The 26,156-nt window shown below is 42.1% G+C and overlaps 1 protein-coding gene and 1 long non-coding RNA gene across 8 annotated transcripts in view; one reads left to right on the forward strand and one right to left on the reverse strand.

Moving 5' to 3' along the window:
• The window catches only part of ZNF385A (zinc finger protein 385A), a 151,854-nt gene that overhangs the window by 24,325 nt on the left and 101,373 nt on the right, over positions 1 to 26,156 (reverse strand). For all 5 annotated transcript variants that reach the window (XM_069970240.1, XM_069970239.1, XM_069970241.1 and 2 more), the window contains one exon: positions 21,897 to 22,007. In XM_069970240.1, coding sequence (XP_069826341.1) covers positions 21,897 to 22,007 — 111 coding nt within the window. The remainder of the gene's footprint in view (positions 1 to 21,896; positions 22,008 to 26,156) is intronic.
• The window catches only part of LOC138792614 (uncharacterized), a 47,706-nt gene that overhangs the window by 10,031 nt on the left and 11,519 nt on the right, over positions 1 to 26,156 (forward strand). For all 3 annotated transcript variants that reach the window (XR_011363161.1, XR_011363163.1, XR_011363162.1), the window contains exon 2: positions 7,076 to 7,226. This is a non-coding gene — a long non-coding RNA (uncharacterized lncRNA). The remainder of the gene's footprint in view (positions 1 to 7,075; positions 7,227 to 26,156) is intronic.

Here is a 26,156-nt window from a genome sequence, read left to right on the forward strand (position 1 = left end):
TGCCCCCCTCCGATTCCCTCTTGTGACCGCAAGAAGGGTTTTGCTTGCGGTCACAAGAGGGAGACTGGGCCGGGCCCCCGGCTGCCGCGCGGCTCGCATCTCCCAGCTCCATGTCTGTCCTGTCCCTGGCCGCATACGCACCATAGAGCTCTGTGTACGCCGGGAATTGTACTTCTGGCGCAGTGACCTCTGTGCCGGAAGTACCATCCGCACAAAGCTCTATGGTGCGTGTGCGGCCGGGGACGGGACAGACATGGAGCCGGGAGCCGCGCGGCAGCCGACAGACAGACTGAGGAGGAGAGGGACACGGCGGGGGAGCGAGTTGTCAGGTGAGTTGTGTGTTTGTTTGCGGGGTTTTTTTTGCACAGACTGGGGGCCATTATAATGGGAATCATAAAGGGGGATTACAATGGGACCCATCTATAAAGGGGGATTACAATGGGGGCCATCTATAAAGGGGGATTAAAATGGGGGCCATCTATAAAGGGGGATTACAATGGGGGACATTATAAGGGGGTTACATGGGGGCCATTTATATGGGGGCCATTATAAGGGGCATCTATAAGGGGCCATCTATAAGGGGGAAACATTGGGGGACTACATGGGGAGTGTATGCAATAGGGCATGTACTATAGTGGACCACAGAGGGGGGCATATACTATAAGGGGGTCACATAGAGTCAGCCTACCCACTAAATGAGGGTGTAAAGGGGTTAATACAGATGTGCAGTGTGTAGAGAGATGAGGATAGTGACAAAGTGAGGAGCCTAACATGTCTGTCTGGCAGATTCTGTGGATTCGTGGCTTGGAGAAGTTCTCATAACGGCCCAGGACGGATGGAGAAGAATATGAAAAGGGGAGAACTCCGATCAGAGAAGACGTCCCATGTGAGTCACCTGATGTAACTGCACTGTAATGTATTGTGTACAGGACCTGTGTAGAGCTGAGGCTACCTCTATATGACTGGATGAGGTGATAGTGATCTGTGTACAGTGGATGTTATTCAGTAGCAGCGGTGGTGTTAGTCAGTATGTGTTGGTGTTAGTCAGTAGCAGCGGTGGTGTTAGTCAGTATGTGGTGGTGTTATTCAGTAGTGGTGGTGTTGGTCAGTAGCAGCGGTGGTGTTAGTCAGTATGTGGTGACATTAGTCAGTATGTGGTGGTGTTAGTCAGTATGTGGTGGTATTAGTCAGTATGTGGTGGTGTTATTTTTTACTTGTTATCTGGTAATGTGTTTTATTGGATTTTAGTATTCAGGATCTAGTCAGTAACAATATGGTGGTTGTGGTGTGGCAGTAATATTTTCTTCCTATATACTGGTATTATTGGCAACATTGGTCTCAATATACAGGATTTGGTTAGTAACAGTATGGCAGTAATATGCATGGTGATATTTCTCATATACTGGTATTATTGGTAATATCAGTCTTGAGATAGATAGATAGATAGATAGATAGATAGATAGATAGATAGATAGATAGATAGAGCATTGGTTGGTTGAGGAAGGGGGGGGGCCAAGTTGACCTCTTGCATCAGGGCCCAAGAGACATTAGCTATGCCCCTGACTGTGTCTCTTAATAAATTTACACCAATTTACGCTATCAGGCTCCAAATAGAAGCCTCAACCTTAGCAAGAACCTAAAAGTTATCCTCAAATTTGTTTCCTGGAAGATGCTCTACAACGCAAATGGGTCCCAAAGTCACCTCAGTAGGCTGCATTCACACGTTCCGTGAAGTTGTCCGTACGCACGGATCCGTGCACACGGACAAATTTATAGCCTATTGCTTCGGATTGGGCTATTCACATGTTCAGTGTTTTCACGGTTCTCTAATCCGTTCTGTTTAAAAATAGGACCTGTCATAACTTGGATTAGAAGCACTGAACTGATTCCCCATAGGAATCAATGAGATCCGTGTTATTCACGGATGTACATGGATGTGACATCCGTGTTCATCTGTGAATAACACGGATGTGATGTAATCAATGTAATTTAAAGGGGTAGTGCGGCGGTAAACAATTATTCACAGAATAACACACATTACAAAGTTATACAACTTTGTAATGTATGTTATGTCTGTGAATGGCCCCCTTCCCTGTGTCCCCCCACCCCGGCACGTGTACCCGGAAGTGTGGTGCGCTATACATACCTGTCACGTGCTGACTCGTCTCCGATCTTCAGTCTGTGATGTCGTCTTCGGACGGCCCGGCCCGAATCCCTCCGAGCGTCCTGAGTGCCGGCCGCCCTCTGCCGCGTCATCGGCTGCTCAGCCACGATTGGCTGAGCACAGTTATGCTCAGCCAATCGCGGCTGAGCAGCCGATGACGCGGCAGAGGGCGGCTCAGGACGGTCGGAGGGATTCGGCCGGGCCGTCCGAAGACGGCATCGCAGACTGAAGATCGGAGACGAGTCGGCACGTGACAGGTATGTATAGCGCACCACACTTCCGGGTACACGGGTGGGGGTGGTGGGATACAGGGAAGGGGGCGATTCACAGACATAACATACATTACAAAGTTGTATAACTTTGTAATGTGTGTTATTCTGTGAATAATTGTTTACCGCCGCACTATCCCTTTAAAATGCTTTAAACAGATCAGTGAAAAACACGGATACGGATGCAAAACGGATGACAACGCGGACGTTTTGCACGGATCACAGAGGTAGCTAGGAGGCCACAATCACGGAGTATGACAAACACTGAACGTGTGAATGCAGCCTAAGTGTCACCCCTGGCCTCTTCTCTGCAAGTTGCTGTGACAAGGGTCAATAATGCACATATTACCCCTCTAAACCTCAGAGGAAAAAAAAAGGAGTGGGTGGAAGGCTGTTACCAGACCGGAATACACAGCAGAAATTGCCAGTTCCTCCCACCTGCTCCTGGGCTACTCTCTCAAGTAGCCATCTTCTACCAAATCTCTCCCGGGCCCTGTCTATCCCTTCCCCTATCTTTAACCTCATACCCTGGTACTAATCCCTGATGTTGATCCCCTCAGCCACCCAGTTATATCAGGCCTGCCTACTGCGTTCATGTGGAATTTTTTTTTTTTTTCATAACAACTCCACCTATTATTATATCTCGGCTGTTTTTATAACTGAATTTTAGAGCCAGTTCATCATCTGCAGAATGCATCTTTCTAGGATTACTAAAGAGTAACATGCAACATAAAATATGTTATAAAGGATCATCTAAAAGTTACAAAATAGCTCACAAGTATTTCTACAATGTTGAAACGGTGATATCAGCACAAGTAGAGCAGAGCAAACCCTTACTCTGTTTTATGTCTTGAATTTGCTGACAAGTAGGAATTTTTCCCTGGGGATGTATGAGTAAAATGACTACCATATCTAAAGACGCAAACGGCCATATAGATGGAAATACTTGGGTCTAAAACAGGAAATTTAGGGAACCTAAAACCCTTATCTTAGTTGACGAATTTTAATTAAGCCAAAATAATTTCCCTTGTGAATTCATATATCAAATAATACTCCCTTTATGGTCTAATATGGTATGTTCATATACTGATTTATGGGTAGTATGACATATAGCTGTTATTAGGAGTGTAGTAAGTAGTCTTAGTACGTAATAATAGAACTTAAATGGGCACTGACATTGACAAAAAAAAATATGTCAGAGAGGGGCTTAACGTGTTCCCTCCGTCCTCTGTTTAATAGATGCAAGCCAATGCAAGCCTATGGGGCCATCTAGGTTTCTCAAGGTTCTACTGATTGTTTAGGGTCTGAACACTCAGAACCTGACTGATTAACACATTTGATATGTCTCTCTGACATGTCAAAAGTTTTTATTATTGAAAGGCACTTTTTTGCAAAATGTCAAATTTTTTTCTCATTGACAGGTACCAGAACTCTGGCCGAAATGTAAAAATTTAGTGTTGGCAAGGTGGGGTGGGACCATAATAAAAAAGTCAAATTTAACCAACCCCGTTCCCCGACAGCCGCAGGCACACCACCTACAGCCCCCTGCCAGTCTTCTGTAGTGGTGATTTCATGACTTGGCTGAGAAATGCCGGCCCAGCCAATGATTGACCGAGGCAGGACACTAAGGGGGAGATTTATCAAACATGGTGTAAAGTGAAACTGGCTCAGTTGCCCCTAGCAACCAATCAGATTCCACCTATCATTTTCCAAAGAGTCTGTGAGGAATGAAAGGTGGAATCTGATTGGTTGCTAGGGGCAACTGAGCCAGTTTCACTTTACACCATGTTTGATAAATCTCCCCCTAAGCGTGTAGTTTCTACATGTGGATATATATCCTGTATATAGGTTTAGTGGGCCCTCTTGCATATGTGCCTGAGATCTCGGCATTTGTCACAGAGCATGCCTACAATTCTCTTCAATAGTCTTCATAAAGATAAGAGAATAAAAAAATTTCATTTAGAAGAAAAGTATGAATGTTTCAGTATGTTTCCAATTAATAAAGAAGTGATCCATTCTCCTTAACATAAAACTGTGTCTACACTTGCTGACTGAAGAGTTATACGCCTCCCATCACAAAGGAATGCTGTCTCTTGATGAGAACTCTTAAGAAAACTAGAAAATCTATAAGCAACAAGAGCGACTAAAAAAGCGCATGGCAGACACCCAGTAACTAGCTGTAAACTGATAAGCAATTCTTTAAGATCCTTTGGTAATAGGCCTCTCGAACTGTGAATGTCAGCTGAGAATAACAAAGTCGGGCATGTAGAAGTTATATATACAAGCAGGGAACCTTATATAAACTATTTTTATCGTTTCTGACCTCGGGTCAGCCATCTAAGGCTATACTCCCACACTGTGGAGTCCAAAGAGACACATGAAGAGCGGCTGCTTATAAAGCTGTTGCATTGCTCTATATACACCTATGTACACAAACAATTATCTGCGTATTAACGTAGGGACGTATACATAAGCAACGGATCATAAACCCAAATCACATTATAGCTCTGACTCTCCAAACAGCTCCAGTGCTCGCAGACGTTGCTGGCTGTAGTAGGGGTGTTGAGAGCTGGAGACCGAGCCAAGATTTCATTGTATGTCATTTTTGGCTTTGTACCCATACAACCAACAGTGATGTATAAATTAAATGCATTCCTGGAGGATTCTCTCATTCACTGCCCTGTGATAACATGCATCCAAGACACTATGAGTATGAAGCATTTGAGGATATGTTTTTATTCTTGGCTCTATAGTACAAACACACACATATATATATATATATATATATATATATATATATATATATATATATATATATATATATATAATTTTATTTTTTATTTTATTTTATTTTATTTTTTTTTGAACTAGCTGTTGTATGTTACAGGGAATTCAGAAAAGTGCCTGTTGAATCTAGGAAATAGGATTAGTTGAAGGTTCCTGGGATGGGTGCAAAAGTTATACTTTAGTTTGATGCCAAAACCTTTCCACATGTAACCCACATGATTATAAAGTGACTGACTCTTCTATCTAGCATGCAGTATCGTTGTGGAGATATAACTTGGCACAAAATGTTGTTGTTCATTTGAAGTGCCACTCTCATTCTCTACTGTAGCCAGATGACCTGGTGGCCAACGTGTTCCTGGACAGGGGCTATGGCTTTATAGTAGCATCCTTTGAGGCTGAATTCTAACACTACTTTTTGATGCATTTTCATGGCTGTTTATATAAAGTTTAGTTAAAAAATGTTGTGGCTAGATGTTACTTTAAAGGGGATGACTGATCAGTGGGGGTCTGACAGCCGGCACTGACCGATTAAGGTAACAGGAGTTCCGTGTGCCTTCGTTTCAATGTAACGGCTGCCCAGTATGTATGCCGCCATTCCATTTAAGCTTATTGGATTGCTGAGGTTGGCAGAGTACAGTGTTCAGCAATGTTCTGCAGTCCCATAGGGTGCAGAACAGTGCACAGCAGTTGGACCCCCGCCAATCAGATACTTATCACTTATGTTGTGAAGTGTTTTTTCCTATGAGTTATTATAGGTTAACTAGGAACTCCATCAAAGCATTTTTTAACAAGTGCTTTAAAACTCTTAAATAAAAGTGTGTATGAAGGAACCCTTAAAGTGGTGATGATGTATGGCAGGTTACTTCCTTCCATAGGTCACCAAAACAGTCATAGTTCAGTAAGTTTGGCATATCCACCATGAAAAACACCAAATTAATAAAATGTTCTACAAAATAATGATTTAGGAGCACAGAAAATCTAAAATAGGTTATAGGATTCTTTTATATAAAGTATTTAGAAGATGGGCATAATATTATAATAGGTAGCAACATTTTCCCATGACTATTGCACATTAGTGACTATTATACTGCATTATATTAATAATATATGTAAGGAGATTTGTATATGTGTATGGTTAAGAAATAAAAAGCATATCAATAGGCCAAATAAGATAGAATAAAAAATAAATTAAAAGCTGCCAGGGTAGTAAAGGGCATTCAATATTGAAGGCTGGGCAGAGGGAAAATATATAAAAAAAAATACAAAACAATAGAGATTGTGGGTGCAAATAGCAAAAAGGAGCAGAGAAAAACAGTCGAAGGAGCAGAAGGAGAAAACAGTTTTCCCTTTTGGCTGCCATTGAGTCGACATACGCTTAATATCTCCCCACGCTGCCTCAGTTCAATGTTTAGATAACTGGGGATTAACAGGAAGTCGCCTTTGAAAAATTCTTGGCTGGACCCATCCACAACACAGCAGCCGTCTCCTGGGACAGAGGAGAATCTGTCATGCACCTTGCTGCCAGGAAGGCTGGACTTACCAAGCCACAAGTCCAACCAAGGGGAAATGAAATAGTGCAGAGATAATCACTGACTTATAATCAATGTGATAATTATACTTCATAATCTCCATATGAGAAATGTGTTTACTCACAACAACCGCAATGCAATTGTGGATTGTATCTCCACCAAGCATTAGAATGAGGTGACTGGTAACGCACAGCAATGGGCCAGACTGTATAGCACATCCAGAGAGATGATTAAAGCTCAGCAGCAATCCTGCGCATTTCCATTAGTTGTTATAATCTTTAATGGAAAATAAATGCTAATGTGTCCAACTTTAATTTACTTTATAGATTGTTACTCACCGAACTGTTTTCCAAAGATACATGGCTGGAAGCTATTAACTAAAGCTACACGTTTGACAAGTCACTTCCACATACGGACCTGCTTCTACAGGATATATGGGCAGAATATAACTGACTAGTCCACATAGTGATTACCCAAGTAAGTCTCATCAAAGTCTTGTGCAAAGATTTATAGGATATAGAAGAGCAGAGATGTTTAATTTGAAGCTTCTGGGCACCAGTGCATACTCTATACCAGGTTCCTTCACCTGTCTTGTACCATTTACAAAGTAGTGTTTTTCCTTGAGAAAGGCACCAAAAGAGAAGTGCAGAACTACAGGCTATTCAGTCAATAGGACAAGGCTGGGACAAGTAGCTTTCTCCCATAGGAAAAGGAGCTTGCTTTGTGGTGCCACCTATTAAGTTAATTGTTAGCCATTGGCTCTTTTAATAGCTTCAGAACATGAATGGGAATTTAATAGAAAATAAGCAATCCAGAATCTCTCCATAATGGGTAAATACCAATACCCAGGAGATGACAGCTGATTAGGGGTTCTTTCCCCTTGTCAGTAAAGAGCAGAGTACAGAAAGACCTCTCTGCTAGACAACCAACAACTCTAAAACATATTTTTACAGAATCCCCAGTCATGTTCTAGGGCCTTTTAAGGTGCAAAAATCTATTTGCAGGTATGCCACCTCAAATAGGAGGCAGAACAGGGCAAGCTCTTTACAAACAAGATGTTTTGTGCCACTCATAATATTGCTAATATGTGGAAGAGGGACCTTTGGGTCCTATGGGCACTAAGCTTAGGGTGCCATTGAATCTTCTGCAGTCCATACAGAATCTGCACATCAATGTATAAAGTGTATGATGCCATTGAATATAATTTAAGGTCGCACAGACCAATTGCTACCTTGAAGATTACTTTAGATTAACATTATTAAAATTATGTTCATATTATTAACATATTAAAATTTTAGCACTGATCTGCTTTCTACCTTATGTATTTTGGAGACTAATCGGACCATTGCAGTTCTATGGTGTCACACTAACATGTCACATGTCTGCTGTAGACAAGTTGGGCTTGCCACTCCATGGATGCTTTTAGGATAAAAGACAAGAGAAGGAGAAGCTTGCTGTTAGGACTAGGGAAATGGACGACACGAGAGAGGTGATGTCCTGGCACTGACACCCTCCCCGATGTCTCTGCCTGATTGCCTTGACTGCCCTTGGCGACAGTGGACAACAGGTCGGCAGTCCCTAGCCAATTCATGTGTGACACAGAACACGGACAGACAAACAAAACACAAGAATAACAAAGTCAGGGGTCCGGGTCGGCAACTAGCGGTCTGCGCTGTACAAAAGCTAAATCCAAAGAGCAGTCAAAAATTAAAGCCAGAAGTCAAAGGTATCAGAATAACAATCAGGAAGGAACACTAGGTCAAGATACACTGAGGATACGAGGCTCTATCGCAAGCAATTAAAGGGAACCATTCACTCCGTGGCTCTCGGCAGAAACTGACATACAGTGACATGAAGGTCAATATACTTAACACATCGCTCCCGGTCCCGTCCCGGATCCCGTTGTAGACACGGAGAAATCGCCGATTCTTCTTCTCCCGCCCATTATGGTAATGAGCTGAGATGAGTCCAACGTCCATAGGAAACGACGGACGAGTCCAACTTATTCATGAGGTCCTCTTCTCGTCGCCGCCCATCTACGCCTCCTGGAACTTGATTGACGTCTTCAGTCTTCAGTCTTCTGACAAATTCCCGCGCAGGCGCCGCTGCGATGGTCTCGCCACCTCTTCTGCGCCTGCGCGGTAAACAGGATACATGTTCGAGACAATCGGCACACGCGCAGTAAACAGTGAAGCTGCGGAGCGGCTTCAATTGTGAACTGCGCATGCGCCGAAAACAACTGTCACGGCGCCTGCGTGGGATCCGGCGAGAAGAAAGAAGACGAGGAGGAAGAGGAACCGGCATCAATCAAGTGTCGGAGGCGGGGAGAAGGCTGGACTTCGGACCCAGCGACGCTCATTACCATAATGGGCGCGAGAAGAAGAATCCGCGATTTCTCCGTGTCAACAACGGGATCCGGGATGGGATCGGGAGCGATGTGGTAAGTATATTGACCTTTATGTCACTGTATGTCAGTTTCTGCCGGGGCCACGGGGTGAATGGTTCCCTTTAAGGACTGACATAGGAGTGTATTTGTGGAGACTAGAGTCCCAGCCCCAGGCTGTGATTGTGAAACTCCAGCCCCAAACACTATACTTAGCTGACTGGCATGTCAACCTCCAGTCAGTTCTAACATATGGGCCACACCTGAGCCAATGGTCCGGGGGCGGTGAAGCCCCTGCTGCGGCAACATCAAATGAATGAGCCGACGTGCCCCTTGCATCACGGCCGGCCGGTAGCTAGGGACACCGTCGGTGCGCTCCCTGGCCAGTTGCCAGGGATCCCATTGGCAAAGGGCCGGCCGCATGCTCCGCTGATGCGGGGAGAAGAGGGGTCACAGGATTCATAGAAGTCCTACAGTCTCTACTCTACAACTATTCAATTCATGGTGCATATATTATTTATTCATTTTTGGAATTGGAATTTTATAGTTTTAGGCTATGTTCACACTACGTAAAAGTACGGCCGTTGTTGCCATCGACCTTTGATCCAGGACCAGGCTAAGACTTGATCCCTTATACAATCTTATTTCATTTATAATCCAAGCAATAGATGAATAATCCTAATACAGGTTTGTAATATTTTAATTTTCTATCACATTGGCAGCTTATTACACCAAGGAAGCATATGGTATATCACAGCACACTGCTGGCAGCCTCCCTTACTGGGCAGATTTATGGAAACTTACTAGATTACCAGGACCACTAATAGTTTGCACTTCCAATGTAAATTGAATTTTCAGTTCTGGATGGAATTCTCATTTACTGCACAGTCAAGCCGGGCCCCCGTCTTTCTATTCTTCTCACATAATCTTCACTTCTGACATTCAGAAACTCGTATTGTATTCTTTATCTTTATAAAGCAAAGTTTTACATCCTATTGTATTAAAACTTTAGAAAGATTGTATAATTCAGTTTAACGCTTGGCAATATGTAAAATAATATATTTTACTGATGTACTCAACCTAGATAATCTTCAACTTTAATTTTACTTATGCTTTCATTAAAGATTTTTCTTTCAACGGTACAAAAAGGAAATCTCATTAGTAGAGAAGCATTAATCAATTACATAAGACGTGCGAGCATTAAACAATTACATAACGCACATTACCAGCAGGGAGCTGAGTCTGGGAAGAAAAAGCCTTCCATTTATATATAAAAGAGAGATTCTGTGGGAGATGTCCCTATCTCTGCTGCCAATGAGCACTCTTGAATCTCACCTACCTCTACAATTATATGAGAAATCAGCAGCGTAAATGATTCGGAGCATTTCCCTAATATTCTTGATAAAACTATGATGCTCCATTTCTTTATACCAGTGCTTCTTCCTTCACCACCACATGCTTACAGATAATTTAGCTGCCTGTTGCTCCCACCGTAGGAGTGATTTATATATAACAGTACAGAGCAGGTGATTGCTAGTATATAAATATATAAAGAAACCGCATCAAAAGTTATACCTATAATGGACTAGAATAAGCAGGGTGGGGAACTGTGATGAACAGCTGAGGGAAAGCATTCTGGAACCAGTACTGCATTCTGGGAACTGCTCAACCAGGTAGTACAGAAACAAATAACAGAACAAAACCCCCCAAACCAAATGGATTTTTGATAGTTTCAAGACTGGGATAGATAGGTAAGTAATGCTATATGCTTTTGCAGAAGTTTCATTTTTTTAGCTTCTATCTGGAGTTCCCCTTTAATTTGAAGGCCGATTCAAGCAGAACTTCCTGAAATTCATTTTTATCATTTGTGAGGCATTGTATCAAATTTAGTAACACTGTCTAATTCTTTTGTAAAGCCACTTCCCCATGCACCATCATGCACAGTGGAAACTGTGAGTTAAAAAAAAGAAATGAGTATGTGTGCATTTCTGCTGCATTTTCATGATGTCTCATTGTTTAAAGAAAGTCTATCAGACAGCCAATACATTTATGTCCTCAATAATTGATAGAGACATACAAAATGATACAATATAGCCACAGCCAAGCTATAAAAAGAATAACTGACCGAGCCAGTGAGACTTGGAAGGAAGTACTGTAGACAACATCAGTAAATATAATACACATGTGCATTGTATTATAATACAGTATAATATTATGTAGCATACTTACACTATTTTCCATAACATAGCGTTACCTGGCTGGTTATCATGGTGTGTTGGCCAGTGGCCATACACTCACCGGCCACTTTATTAGGTACACCTGTCCAACTGCATGTTACCACTTAATTTCTAATCAGCCAATCACATGGCGGCAACTCAGTGCATTTAGGCATGTAGACATGGTCAAGACAATCTCCTGCAGTTCAAACCGAGCATCAGTATGGGGAAGAAAGGTGATTTGAGGGCCTTTGAACGTGGCATGGTTGTTGTTGCCAGAAGGGATGGTCTGAGTATTTCAGAAACTGCTGATCTACTGGGATTTTCACGCACAACCATCTCTAGGGTTTACAGAGAATGGTCCAAAAAAGAAAAAACATCCAGTGAGCGGCAGTTCTGTGGGCGGAAATGCCTTGTTGATGCCAGAGGTCAGAGGAGAATGGGCAGACTGGTTCGAGCTGATAGAAAAGCAACAGTGACTCAAATAGCCAACCGTTACAACCAAGGTAGGCAGAAGAGCATCTCTGAACGCACAGTACGTCGAACTTTGAGGCAGATGGGCTACAGCAGAAGAAGACCACCTGTTACTAGCATGGTGTACCTAATAAAGTGGCCGGTGAGTGTATATCCATATAATGGACAATTAGGCTTAGTATCCAAAAAGATGTTGGGGCCATGACAGCATTGAAGAACAAATCCTAAAAAAGTCAAAAGCTCCATTCGCTTCCCCTTTTAACCATATCAGTACACCAGTTGCTTACTCACACTTACAGATTCCATTTTAGAGGGTTGAACAAGTATTTATGAGAATGAAGCCTATTATTTTAGTGGAAAGCGGGGATAATTGTGGCCTTCTGCCTCAGCAATGTCATTAGTTCCAAGTGAATAAATGTCGATCCCATGACGTCTGGCTCAGGCAACGAAATGTTGGTACGTAAAGGAAAGGTCCACAGTTAAATGGTTAATTCCGTTTTGAGAAACGACAAACACTAATGATTATTCAGTGTTTTTCCGAGGTGTCTTGCTCCTCTAATTGACCAATTTAACACCATGCTACGTAGCCTGCGGCAAGCCTGACTGGCAATTGGCTGAGAAGTAATCCGATACTTTATGCATGGAACAGTCATTTAACACTTGACTATAGACGCTGGATGATTATTATGGAACCCCGTGCACAATGTCATACAGGAGAGCACCGCTGCATTCATCTTATGCAGAAGATCTCTTTTCTTAAGGTGTAATAAAACTGAAGTGTGCGTAGCGATACTCAACAGCTCATTGACTTTAGTGTGAAATAGAGAGGTAATGTGGGAGGTAATTAAAACAAGTTTTACAGTGATCACGCTGAAGCGCACAAACAGGGGCTCTAGATATAAATAGAAAAGCCTCATTATTTGCAAAGAATAAAGGGGGGCAGCGGAATACGGTAATTTTAGCTACGCAGCTAAAATAGAACAAAGCTTAGATCCATGCTGCCTTTCTTTAGATTGATCTCTGCACGGCACTGGAAACTGTAGCACTGTGGCAGCTTTTAGGCCCTGGGGTCAAGTATTACATGTGTTCTGAAGCGCACACTAACTTTATATAAGTTGGACAGGATCCTGGGACATTTAATGGGAAACAATCACATTTAAAATGCAGAATATTCTGCAGCAACCAAATAAAGATAAGCACATACATATGTAGTGTGTGAGGAAAAACACCATCAACATGTAAGTGCAAGTTATCCCAGACTAGGATATACAGATCTATAGTAAATAGGATAGTAGGAGGATAGGTCCAAGATAAGTGTACCTATTATACCCTGCCCCTCATCTAAGGGGCTGTTAGGATAAGGCGCCCCCTTCACCAATCTGAGTTGACCCTACAATTGATGAAAGTCAGTTTGAGAAGGTATTTAGGTCATAAACATAATCTGCTATGTGTAGATGAGCTGACAATGTAAAAAACAGTATGCACTCATATGTAGGGTTATGGCTATGTTGCCGTCTTTTTCCGACTTTTCATCTGACGTTTTTCTCCCTTTGAATACATATGCTCAAGTTCATCAGGGATGGTTGTGGAATCATAGCCCTAATTTCACAAGCAAGTGTCTTTCGAGTGCTGAGTGGTAATGGAGAGATGTCATTTGCGGATAAGTATATGGTGTCTCATGTATAAATAGCAGGAGTCCCAGTATTATTTAGGCAGTGTAGATAACCGGCAGACTAACTGGTCCTGGTCTTGGTTGTGAAAGTACTTTCTACAAAGTTGCAATGTCCAGCAGACAAGTTACATAAATATACCCCTTCCTTTTGATGTTAGAAGAATGGATAATACCACTGTTTCAGATGTCTGGGAAGTGGAGCTAAGGATGTAGCTCAGACGTGGATCATCCTCCACCAATCGTAGGGTGAACTCTGCTTGGTGAAGGGGACGCCCTAGCCTAGCGGCCCCTTAGACGATAGGCAGGGTATAATAGATATACTTATCTTAGGCTTACCCTCCAACTATCTTACTTACTATGGATCTGTATATCCCAGTCTGGGATAAGTTGCACTGTATATATATCTGCACATAATAAACATCTTTTTTGACACTCTTGAACTCATTGTGTGAGTCCACCACTTCTTTTTTCTAATAATACTATGTTGTGTCTGTACTCTAGGAGTGGGGACAAAACCTAAATTTAGAAGTATCTTTAGGGGTCGTCATCTATAGATTTGTACATGCTGCACATACAAGTACAAGTGGAGACGGGAAGGATGAGGGGGAGTCGGGAAGGGCATTGAGGCATATGAAGACAAAGAGACACAAAGAGACTGTTAATAGACTATATAAGAACTAATTGTAATTATTAGATCTCATCCCAGGGCTTGACTCACAGCTAAGACTGCTGAATACTTCTCTATAATGTCCTCCATAATGCTGCTTATTACGGTATACTTTAAAGAAATATAGGAGCAGCATTCCCTCTTCTGTGTGTGCAGCATAGTTGCAGCTAATCATAAAGGCCAGCATACCGGATAGTCACCATTCAATAGCTCAGGGCCATGTAAATCTGATTTAAAAATACATTATACAAGATATAGCGCTAGTCCTCATGTATATATAGAAGCTTATCCTAACAGATTACCTGAGATATCAGGGTCGCTTTAAAGCTAATGTAATTTAGATAGGGATGTCATATAAGAGCTCATGTGTGATTCTGACACCTTTACATATCTTTTTGCAATATCTGGCGGAAACAAGTGCACAAAGTGCACAACATTGCACTATGCAAAATAACTTATGGGTAAGTCTTTTATTAGCCATAATTTTTCTTAATTTAGAGGAAGCTACCTACTTTCAGCCATGTTAGCTTTTTGGAGTTGGGGGTGCCCAATGGGGGTATCCTAGTGGCATTGGAGGTATCCTAGGGTTAGCAACCCTATTCACCAGGCCACATTTCTTGGACAACTTTCTTCCACTACCAATCCTGGGTATGCACTAACTGTCACTGTTGTGTTTTTTGTATGAATTTCACTTTTGAATAAAGATTAAGATTAACCACACAAGTTGCGTTATACAGTTTATTCTTTGTATAAGTGTATAAGCCCAATAAGGCAAAACACTATCACTAAACTGACTATAGGCCAAAGACCATAGGAGAACTTTCCTCCACTCCTTGCAATATCTGTGCCAATCACTATGAGATCAAACAAACCAAAAATAAAGTGCCCTAAAGGTAGGTAATCTGGATGGTTCAAATACCAAAACAATTTTATAAGGGCCAAAAGCCCAGATCACATCCAGTAAACCTACCACTAAGTAAAACGTAACTTTTAATAACTTTCAAATAGAAATAATAAGTATAAAGTTGTGCTCATTAAAATCACAGAGCTTCCATAACCTTCTACAGTGAATCAACCTATATCTGTATAGTCATAGTAGCTGCAGACTACTGACTACCTCGTAGTATATTACTATCTAACTGGGCTATGAAAGCAATGAATTTAAAATCAACCGCACAGCCCCTCAACTAGCCCCACAACTAGTTGAGGGGCTGTGCGGTTGATTTTAAATTCATTGCTTTCATAGCCCAGTTAGATAGTAATATACTACGAGGTAGTCAGTAGTCTGCAGCTACTATGACTATACAGATATAGGTTGATTCACTGTAGAAGGTTATGGAAGCTCTGTGATTTTAATGAGCACAACTTTATACTTATTATTTCTATTTGAAAGTTATTAAAAGTTACGTTTTACTTAGTGGTAGGTTTACTGGATGTGATCTGGGCTTTTGGCCCTTATAAAATTGTTTTGGTAATCACTATGAGAGAACTTATGAGCTTACAGTTAAGCCTTACAGTTAGCCCTTTCATCGAGGTTAAAAAAGGGTACGTTGATGTACTGTATACTGTGGCACATCTGTGGCATGGCTACATTCAGTCTATTTCCAGAGTATATAATTTTTTCGTGACACAGAAATATGCACTTTTAAGTTCTGCAAAATAAAGGTACACGTTTGAAACATAAAAATGCAAATACTAGCCAAATGCTGGGACCTCCTTCACGTGACCTGATTTTGTGGTCCTTGATTGCAGATTGGACAGTGTAGGACTTAAGACTATGGGTCAATGCACACGACCATGGCTTTGCCCAGAGCGAGGAATGCAAAAAAATTGGCCCTGCACTTATACAGTCTGGGTTACAATCTGGACTTTATAGGTGGACATTTATGAAGATCAGCCATGCCTTCTTCCTGCCTTGCCACAACCTCTACCATCCCCCGTACCTGCCCATCCAGGGGGCAGGGGATGCGGCGGGTATACGGCAGGGAGAAGGGGTGAATCTGCACCTCCCTGGCGTACACCCTAGCAGTAACCTTAAAAGGTCTTCCCCCATAGACTTTACAAATGTGCCTAATTTGGATGAATTTGACTTTGTACTATTTACCATATGATTAATAATCCTACAGCTATACAATGTTCATCTGGGTTCTTCTCTCCCTATCTCTGTTTTTCCAGATGGCCTGAATTTCAGTATCTGTAAGGAAGACCCTTCTGAGCTGTGCTGTTTTTTGTCAGGCCAATGTGTTATTACAAGTTTATGTACATGAGACATTAGGGTTATTCTGAAAGATCTGTAATTCTGATAAGGTTGCACCAGGATGATATATGCTTTTATCATCACTTGGAAGCTGAAATCCTCAGATACACAGAGTGCGGCTCCTGAAAACCATTCCTGTGCATAGTATGTACTGTATAATCACTACACATGTAGCAAATGTATATGGATGCTCAATGTACTGTACGGGAACAGGGACTCTTGCTTTGGACTGTGCCTGCTCCTGCATTAGTACTTTTGAATAAAAATCAAAAATTCTATTGAACCAACTGGCAAATCCAGTGGGTTGGACCCAAAATAAATTTGCTCACCTCTAATTATCACAACTACTACCTGAGACTACCTTAAAACAATGGGGTGAACTTTAGAGCTTGGAGCTAGGGTACAATAGGGGAAGCATGTAGTAAGTCAATGGAATATCACAGCACTCTCCACTCTCATATTTTATTTACAGCATGTGATGTCCGCATTTTGTTGATTCAAGGCGAGCAGGACTCAATAAAATTTGAAGATTGAAAAATGAGGAGTATAAGACTATAAAGCCAAAAATAATTCATTTGTCCTGAGACCATTCATTATGACCATGCCTAGTTCCTAAGAAGTCATGAACAACTTTGACAGAAAAAAAATAACTTTTTACATAGGATAGTGGTTATCTTAAGTTAAAAGTGTGCTGAGTTTGGGTCAGCAACCTCCATTGCTTCATTCTTTTTCAAACCCCCTGCTATTCGGTTTGCTTCTACAGTAGGTTCTGATTCTTCTCTTGTGCGTGTTTCCTCCCATTAAAATATGCTGGATTCGCTTTTTCTCTACAATTGTACACAGCCCATGTGATTCTCCACAGTAAGCTTCCTTGTCTGTACCCCATACCCCATGTGAGCTACCCTCTATGTATGCTGTGTCCACTTTCTACTCTGACCTGCTGTGTACAACTCCGTCCCCTTCACTGTTGTTATCTCTAACTGTGGTGAGCTCCCAGGGTGTTGTACCGGAGGACCGGCCGGTCACCTGCTAGATGGTGGTGGTTGGGCGAGATACAGCCCGGCCTTAAAATGTTATGTCGTGACGCCAGTGCCGATTGGGCACACAGGTATGGTGGCACACCTGCTTTAAGTTTAGAAGGCCGGTTGTACCTTGTTTTCCAGAGGACAGTGTCCTGCCAGGCTGCTACAGGGTTCCTTGGGATGATATCACGGTTGGCCGGAGTGGTGTAATAACCCTTCCGGAATATCAGAACTGCCACCCACAGAAAGGGGAAATGTCCCAAGGCTGTAGTGTACACTGTGTCGGTGTAAGGTAAAGAATCACAGTCTCTTTATCATAAATAAGCTTTTGTTTACTTGGAAAGTACTTGTAAACAGCAAGTTATACAGCTTTGGCTTGACACGGAACAATACACTTGATAATTTGTGTAGCGTGTAGAGAGATACAAAGAAGCAGAGTAGCAGAGAGGAGGATGTCTTGAGAGTCCTAACCCAAGTACTACTGTGCTCTGCCGGGATGTTGGAGGATGAGGTAGAAAAATAATAATAAGAAGAGAATACTTGTGCCCGTGTATTGACCTTTGGGTCTTTGCACCACCTAATGCCCACCAGTGTCAGGTGACCCGTCCTATGAGGGTGACCCAAGGCCCCAGACCTTGTTACCTGGGATGAGCTGAAAGCTAAGGATTTCCTGCTGACAACGGCGCTGCAAGAAAGAGTTCCTAGGCCTTAGCAACTTTGCTCTATCCGGATCAGTTCCTAGCTTACTGCTGTCTGTGGATACTGCCCTGCACTGTGACTCTCCTAGTCCACGGTGTGGGTTGAGGTTGTCTCTGGCTTGTCCTCTCTTGTAAGGGTTGTAAATAGTGTTGTATAGAGTATCTTGAAGAGAAACTGTCAGCTGTGTCTTGTCCTGCTCCCTAATTATACGGGGATCTGACTAAGACTGACTTACTCTTCCTGTCTCCCATGTGACTTCCTAAGCGTATCTAAAGTGCACTGTGAGTGGGTGAAGAGTGCATTAGAAGAAGTAAAGAGAGAGATGATAGGATAGAAAAAGAAAAGATTCCCATAGGTCCCCAGATCCATGTGACACACAAATAAACAATAACCCTTTACACACTTCAGCTGTGCAGCATCTAGATACATATATCTAATACAGCAACATCTAGTGGTGAAACTTCATTACTACCTTTATCACCACTTAAACAATAAGTAAAGGATTTTACGAAAGGTGTAACCAATAGCAACACCCATGATAGGACACCACATAACACTGACAAAAGGGAGAGCAGAAAGTCTATCTGATGAGCAGAAGAGACACCTTCAAGGTCCACCTCTACCCAGGTAAGAACCATTCCCTGCAAAGCCAGGTGTAACCCTTTTTCCCCAGTGGCGGAATACTGAAATGAGAACACCTACTGTATACTTCTGCAGTTTTGCTGCTAGACCTTACACAAAGTCTTAAGCCAAGAAAGAACACAGTTTCCAAAAACTTTTTAACAAGTCTACAGTTCCTATGAGAGCGGGTCAAGCTACAGTACAGTAAGAGACGCTTTTGCCTCTTTAAAGCCTCTGAACCTGACCCACTCACGTTTGAAGGTCAAGCCTACAGTAAAGAGACAATTTTGCCTCTTGGATTCCCTGAACCTGATACTGTACCAGCTACTCTGGTACAAGCAAATTATTCTACATCCTGTTCCAGTTGCTACCTTTTCTATAAGACACGGCATTATGTGAGTCAGAAGGTTTTACCCAAAACTGCCTACAATCAATGCTGAAAGGAAAGTTCTACTCCCTTTTATTGTTCTTAATCCAAACAGGGAGTATTGGCTAGTCAAGAGATATATCAGTTTTACAAAGACTCTCCTGCATTACCTAATCGCATCTCTAATGTGTATGCCCATCAGTTGGAAATGTGCCACAACCTTTAGGCTATGTTCACACCAAATTAGCCAAAATAATGGCACAAAGAGAATGCACTATGCAGCACTGAAACCGCTATCTTGACAGTGTGTGAGTTACACAAAGGACAGTGGGTTAGCCATGTGGCACTTTAAAGAAACTACAACACCCATCAAGCCTGCAACATATCATTACCCCCCCCCCTTGAGTACCATACATAGCCTTCCATCTCCTGCTACATATCATGTATCTAGTTAGATATAAAACACAGCTTGTAGTCCTTTGGCCTAGATCCTTGAAAATAAACAGATCCTGTAAAATAAACAATTTTATAGGTTTCCCAGTGGATTTTATGGGTTATAAATGACCATTTATGACAGTTCATCATAAAAGTGCTGTAAAAAATGAGAGCATAGCCACCTTCTTAGATCCATGTGATGTGAAAACAAGATGAAAGAGTAAGAAAAATATGATATTATACTGGGTTAGAGAAATCTACACCAGCTGATAAATTAGGGAAAATTACCAAATATCAGCACTGGGTGTTTCTAAGTCAACTAGAGGAATATATATAGGAAGTCAGATGTGTAAGGTATAATGTACAGGTGTCAAACTCGCAGCCCTCCAGCTGTTGCAAAATACAATACCCATTATGCCTGGACAGCTAAGGGTATGTTCACAAACGCTAGAGTTTCAATGCTTTAGTGCTATGAAGGACGTCTGAACAGATAAGGCTGAGTTGACACGGAGTAAAACTGGCGGAATTCCGCCGCGAAGAGTCCCGCCAGCCTCGCCTCCATGTCATACTGGCAGTCTATGGGAGGCTCGTGCGCCTCCTCTCTCCGCGCGGAAGAATGGACATTCTTACAACCAGAAAGGCGCGGAGAGAAGAGGTGCTGAGCCTCCCTTAGACTGCCACTATGACACGGAGGTTGGCAGGATTCCCATGTGAACTGGCCCTAAGGGTATGTTCACAGACGTTGGAGTTTCATTGCATCAGCGCTATAAAGGACACCTGGACAGCTAAGCTAAAAATCGCAAATTGTTCCGTGTGAACAGTCGTTCGCCGATGTGTGAGATAGGCTTAAGCGTTTGCAAAACGAACGCAAAACAAATTATCTGTACGATATATCGTACCGTATAAACGCTGATCGTTATGAAAAAAAGATTGTACGATCAGGCCAATTATCGTTTCGTGTAAACGCACCATTAATTACTGCAATTACGTGATGCAGCACTGCAATAAAATGATCAATTACTGCACTTAAATGATGCACTCACATTGCATTTTATTTGTGTTACTGCATGTATGAACATAGCCTAAAGTTATGGCTGTCCGAGAATGATAGGAATTGCAGTTTGGCATAATCTGGAGGGCTGCAAATTGACATCCTTGCATAATGTATCTCCTAAGCATCTATTGGAGAACAATGCTCTGCAGCTCCAGGACAAGGACAAATGGATGCAATGTGAACAAGTAAAAATCGTAAGGAATGGTAGTTTATTTCCCTAGGGTGCAATTCTTTCAGAATAGGCTGTTGTGTAGATAAGGAAGGGACAGGAAGAGGCGTTCATCTGAAGCTCCGTTTATGCATTTTTCTAGCTGATATCACACATGGTAAAGGAATCTTAAATAAGGCATGCAAAGAAAATGTTTAAGATACCATCACATAAATGCAAATGGAGATGGACAGGACTTTTCAATATGCACAAGCCTACGTTCTCTGAAACAAACCAAAGTCAAGAGCAGTTACATTGAGGCAGCTGTTAAGAAAATCATATTGATGGCTTCACATCTATGGGGATCGTAAATTTTGGTCCAATCTCCTCTGGATTTTTGTCCTCATTCAGAACATGCAGCTGTGGATGGGAAATAAACAAAAGCACTCCCAGGGGGTTGCCCCCTCCCATCTCACTTCCCCCTCCTCTGTTGGGTGCGGAGAGCTAAAATATCATTTGAGGCAGCCCAGCTGTTCGGACAGCTGTTCCAACTGCAGGACAGTTAACTAGAGCGGGCTGAGGCGGATTAGATGGGAATCAATCAGACAGAGATATGGCTCCGCCACAATTAATATCCATTGTATGTGCGGTTACCTCTGAACGCTGCACACATAAATCTCTTGGCAGGGACACAAGTTTCAATCTCCATTTACCAGCAATTAAAAGCATTTATCACAAGGCTTTTCGTGCTAGTGATCAAAGTGTTAACTATATTGAAAAGTCAGAGTACGGAAAGAAAAAAAAAACCTGAGCAGGAGAGAAGAGCTAATGTGGTCCATGTGTGATATAGGGTAGGTACGGAATAGATGACAACTTGCAATGCAAGGTGCAATGCAAGTCCTATAATGGGAACTTTTTGACAAAAATTGTCCACCTTCATTTTGCAATAAAGTAAATTTCCACTGCCTCCTATGATGTGCCTTTAAGTCAAGCATTGGATGCCTCAAAAGCTAGTCTCTAAATAAACACAGCAGGTAGGTCCTGCAATGGCATAGCTGTCATTAAGATCTCACCTATGTATAGAATTTTTGAAGACCCATCAAGAGTTTATCTCTGCTTTCACAGCACTTACCTCTGAGTTAAAGCGGATCTGACACACGTTGCAGGAGATAACTGGCCGTTTTGTCTTCATCAGTGGGATACCAAAGTTAGGGCCGATCACAGGTTTGTGGACGGGGTCCATCTGTGTAGATAGAGCACATGCAGGTTTCAGTCAAAAGCCCCAACATGCAATTCATACCAACAGGAGCCAGCCTCGGCTTTCCACGGACTCATTTGTCTCCCACAGCTAGGAAATAAGAGGGAGCCAGAGCATGAGTGATGCTGAAACAAGACTGCTAATAACTATTCCCAGCAAGACACTGTAAACACAGGTGCTCGGCCCAACAAGGTTATAGCAATAGAGAGTGATCTGGCCAGTCTGTGTTACATGGGGTTGTACTGCGCTCTAACAGAACTAAGAGAGTTTCTGCAGCAAGAACTCTTATTTAGTTTTACAAAATGTTTGATCCTCCCACCCTTTCCCTAGGGAAATCCACCCTGATCACTCATCCATGAACTAAACCCAAAAGTCACAGATAAACTCACAATTATAGTATGTAAACTTTTCCTGGGATAATGTGCTCTTAAAAAGACAATGGACTATAGTTGCAGAAGTACCCAATGCCCTTTAAATCCACTATAGAAAACATGCTGCCATTGTTTTTGTTATAGCCCCATAGGTAATATCCCTTTATTCCGTCGCATGTATATTATGTGCATGCACTAGCTTGTGAAAAGCATAATGTTCTTCTTGTAACAATCTTATCCAGAACAATGTAATCTACTTACAATCTAGCCCCACTTATTTCTTTGGAATTCATTATCATAAAGGATGGGGGGGGGGGGTTAGTGTTGAATACCAATTCCAAATACCATGTTACAGAAAGTTTAGGAGTCCCTGATGAGAATCCTCAGACTGGAAACTTTTGTAAAGAGTTTCTCGCTCTCTTTTGGTCTCACTCTCCTGAATACATACAAGGCTCATTGATTGGAATGGTCACTGTGTAATGCTTATTTCTCCTTGTTCTATTGCGGTGTGGAAATTGATCACTTCAGGCTCTTGTTTACAGTCAAAGGTAAGGTCCAAGAAGCTGAGGTAGCATTTACATGATCCTGACCTAGGAGCCAAGGGCTAGTAATGAGGTTGTTAGCCTCGATAACCACTGGCTCTGTCACTGATACCACCGGAGAACACAAGTATTTCCAGCTGCAACTAGGAAGCTCCCCCCCAATCAAGAGTAGAATACCAGTAGACTAAAAACACAGAATCGTCACTTTATTGTGGTGATAATATTTGTATTAGTAGAAGGGTGTCCCACCAAATAGCGACTCTGTATAATGCTGGGTTCACACTGCGTTTTTGCAATCTGTTTTTTTCATCCGTGTTGATTCGTTTTTCCATTGACTTCCATTGTAAAAAAAAACGGATCAAAACGGATCCGTTTTCATTGACGGACACAAAAACGTAGCTGACACTACTTTTGTGTCCTTTAAAAAAATTGGATCCGTTTTTAACAGTTTTTTTTTTTTTTTTTTACAATGGAAGTCAATGGAAAAACAGATCAAAACGGATGCACACAAATGCATTCGTTTTTTTCATCTGTTTTTTGCAAAAAAAACGGATGAAAAAAATGGATTGCAAAAACGCAGTGTGAGCCTAGCCTAAGACAGTATTGCACAATATTCTTCACTGGAAACTATGCAACTAGAGTAGACTATTTTCTGTCTGATACATACAGCCATATTGTAGATAACCTTATAACATAGGAGGCATACTGAAGAAGAGTGCATTTTACTGTAGACTTCTATGGGTGCCCTCTTAGAAACAAAGAAGATTGTCGGCATCTAGTCTGCCCTTTTAGTATTTCTCTTATTATTATCTTAGGATAGATATATGGTTATCCCAGGCATGTTTGCATTCTGTTATCATAGGTTTACCAACCACATCGGCTGGAAGTTTGTGCCAAGCTTCTACCACTCTTTCAGTAAAGTAGTATTTTCTCCCGTTGCTTCTGGTCTTTCCTCCAACTAACCTCTTACTGTGTACTCTTGTTCCATCCTGAACCTTATACAGTTCTGTATAACTCAGAGCTCGTACAGAAAGCCCTATTACATGCGAAGATGTGCAAAGCAAACAAGCACTGATCTTGTAGCTTGACACTCATTTACAGATCCACAGGAAGGGTCGCACCAATGATCACTGGATTGTTCCCTCTGCTTCCATCAATCATCAACTACACAAAGCTATATGGCCTGTTCAGGTGATAATTGGTCTGTGTATTAGGACCCGTGTAATACGGTTGTTTGCATAACATGTATGTTAGATGACTAGTTTGGTTTCCCCCCAGTACTTTAAAAGGAGTATTCCAAATGAATAAATAAATAAATAAATAAATAAATAAATAATCAACTGGTACCAGAGAATTATACAGATTTGTAAATTACTTCTATTTAAAAAAAAAACAACTCAATTCTTCCAGTACTTATCAGTTAAAGGGATACTCCAGCGTGGGGGCTATTTTTAGCTCTGGCCGGGGAGGAGGTGGCTGAAAGAAAAGACATCCACTCACCTCCCCGGTTCCAGAGGCGGCATCCCGCCTCTTTCACTGAGTGGCTGAGCGGACCTGAGACCTCACGTCTCGGGCCCGCGTCAGACACCCGGAAGTGGCTGGGAACCGGGCACCGAAGCGCCGCGATGCGGGAGCCGCCGCTGGAACCGGGGAGGTGAGTGGACGTCTTTTCTTTCAGCCACCTCCTCCCCGGCCAGAGCTAAAAATAGCCCCCACGCTGGAGTACCCCTTTAACCCCTTAACGTCCCATGACGTACCTGGTACGTCATGGTGACGCTGGGGGAGTTCAGAGAGGGGTCCCGCCGGGGTCCCGCTTTGAACGGCACCGCTCCCAGTTGCAATCTGCAGCCGGGCAGTGCCTCTATTAGCCGGCTAATTAAGCACTTCAATGCAGCTGTCAAACATGACAGCTGCATTGAAGTGCTTTACACTTCACATCCCTGGTGTCTAGTGGGTCGGATCTCCCCCCCTGGGGGGGAGATCAGTTCTTCTGCCCGTCCCGGGCCTCAGCGTCGCAATGATGCTGATCCTGGCTCGGCAATAGATTGCTGTGGCCTGCAGCAGGCCACTGCAATCTATCACCGATCTAATGGATCTTTGCTGTGTATATACACAGCATTGATCTCTATGAGAGATCAGTGCTGTGTATATACAAGTCCCCCAGGGGAACTATCAGTGACAGTAAAAAAAAAAAAAGTAAAAATGTTTTTTTTTATTAATAAAAAATCCCCTTCCCTATTAAAAGTTTAAATCACCCCCTTTTCCTATTTTATAAATATAAATACATAAATAAACAAATAATTAACATGTTTGGTATCGCCGCGTGCGTAATCGCCCAAACTATTAAATAATCACATTCCTGATCTCGAGTCAGCGCAAAAAAATTCCAAAATACAAAATTGCACATTTTTGGTCGCATCAAATCCAGAAAAAATGTAATAAAAAGTGATCAAAAAGTCGTGTATGCGCAAACAAGGTACTGATAGAAAGTACATGTCATGGCGCAAAAAATGACACCTCACACAGCCCCATAGACCAAAGGATAAAAGCGCTATAAGTATGGGAATGGAGCGATTTTAAGGAACATATATTTGTTAACAATGGTTTGAATTTTTTAAAAGCCATCAGATAAAAGAAAAGTTATACATGTTACATATCGTTGTAATTGTAATGACTTGAGGAACATATATAACAAGTCATTTTTACCATAGGGCGAACGGCGTCAATGCAAAACTCCCCGAAATCCAAACAAATTCCTTTTTTTTTTTCAATTTGACAGTGCAAATGATTTTTTTCCCGGTTTCGCAGCATATGTTATGGAAAAATAAAGCCTGTTATTGCAAAGTACAATTGGTTTTGCAAAAAATAAGGGCTCATATGGGTCTCTCGGTGAAAAAATGCAACTGCTATGGCCTTTTAAACATAAAGTGGAAAAAGCAAAAGTGCAAAAACGAAAATTGGCTTTGACCTTAAGGGGTTAATGTATGTCCTGCAGGAAGTGGTGTATTCTTTTTAGTCTTACACATTGCTCTATGCTTTCACCTCTGTCCATGACAGTAACTTCCAGAGCAGCAGCAAATCCACATAGAAAATCCCTTGGTCTCTAGACAGTTAATGACACAGACAGAGGTGGCAGCAGAGAGCACTGTCAGACTGGACAGAATACATCACTATAGTTTGCTTGCAAGAAAATGATCAAATAGAGATTCCACTTTGACAGT

The sequence above is a fragment of the Dendropsophus ebraccatus genome, chromosome 5 (genome assembly GCF_027789765.1).
Source record: "Dendropsophus ebraccatus isolate aDenEbr1 chromosome 5, aDenEbr1.pat, whole genome shotgun sequence".
In the NCBI taxonomy this organism is placed as follows: domain Eukaryota; kingdom Metazoa; phylum Chordata; class Amphibia; order Anura; family Hylidae; genus Dendropsophus; species Dendropsophus ebraccatus.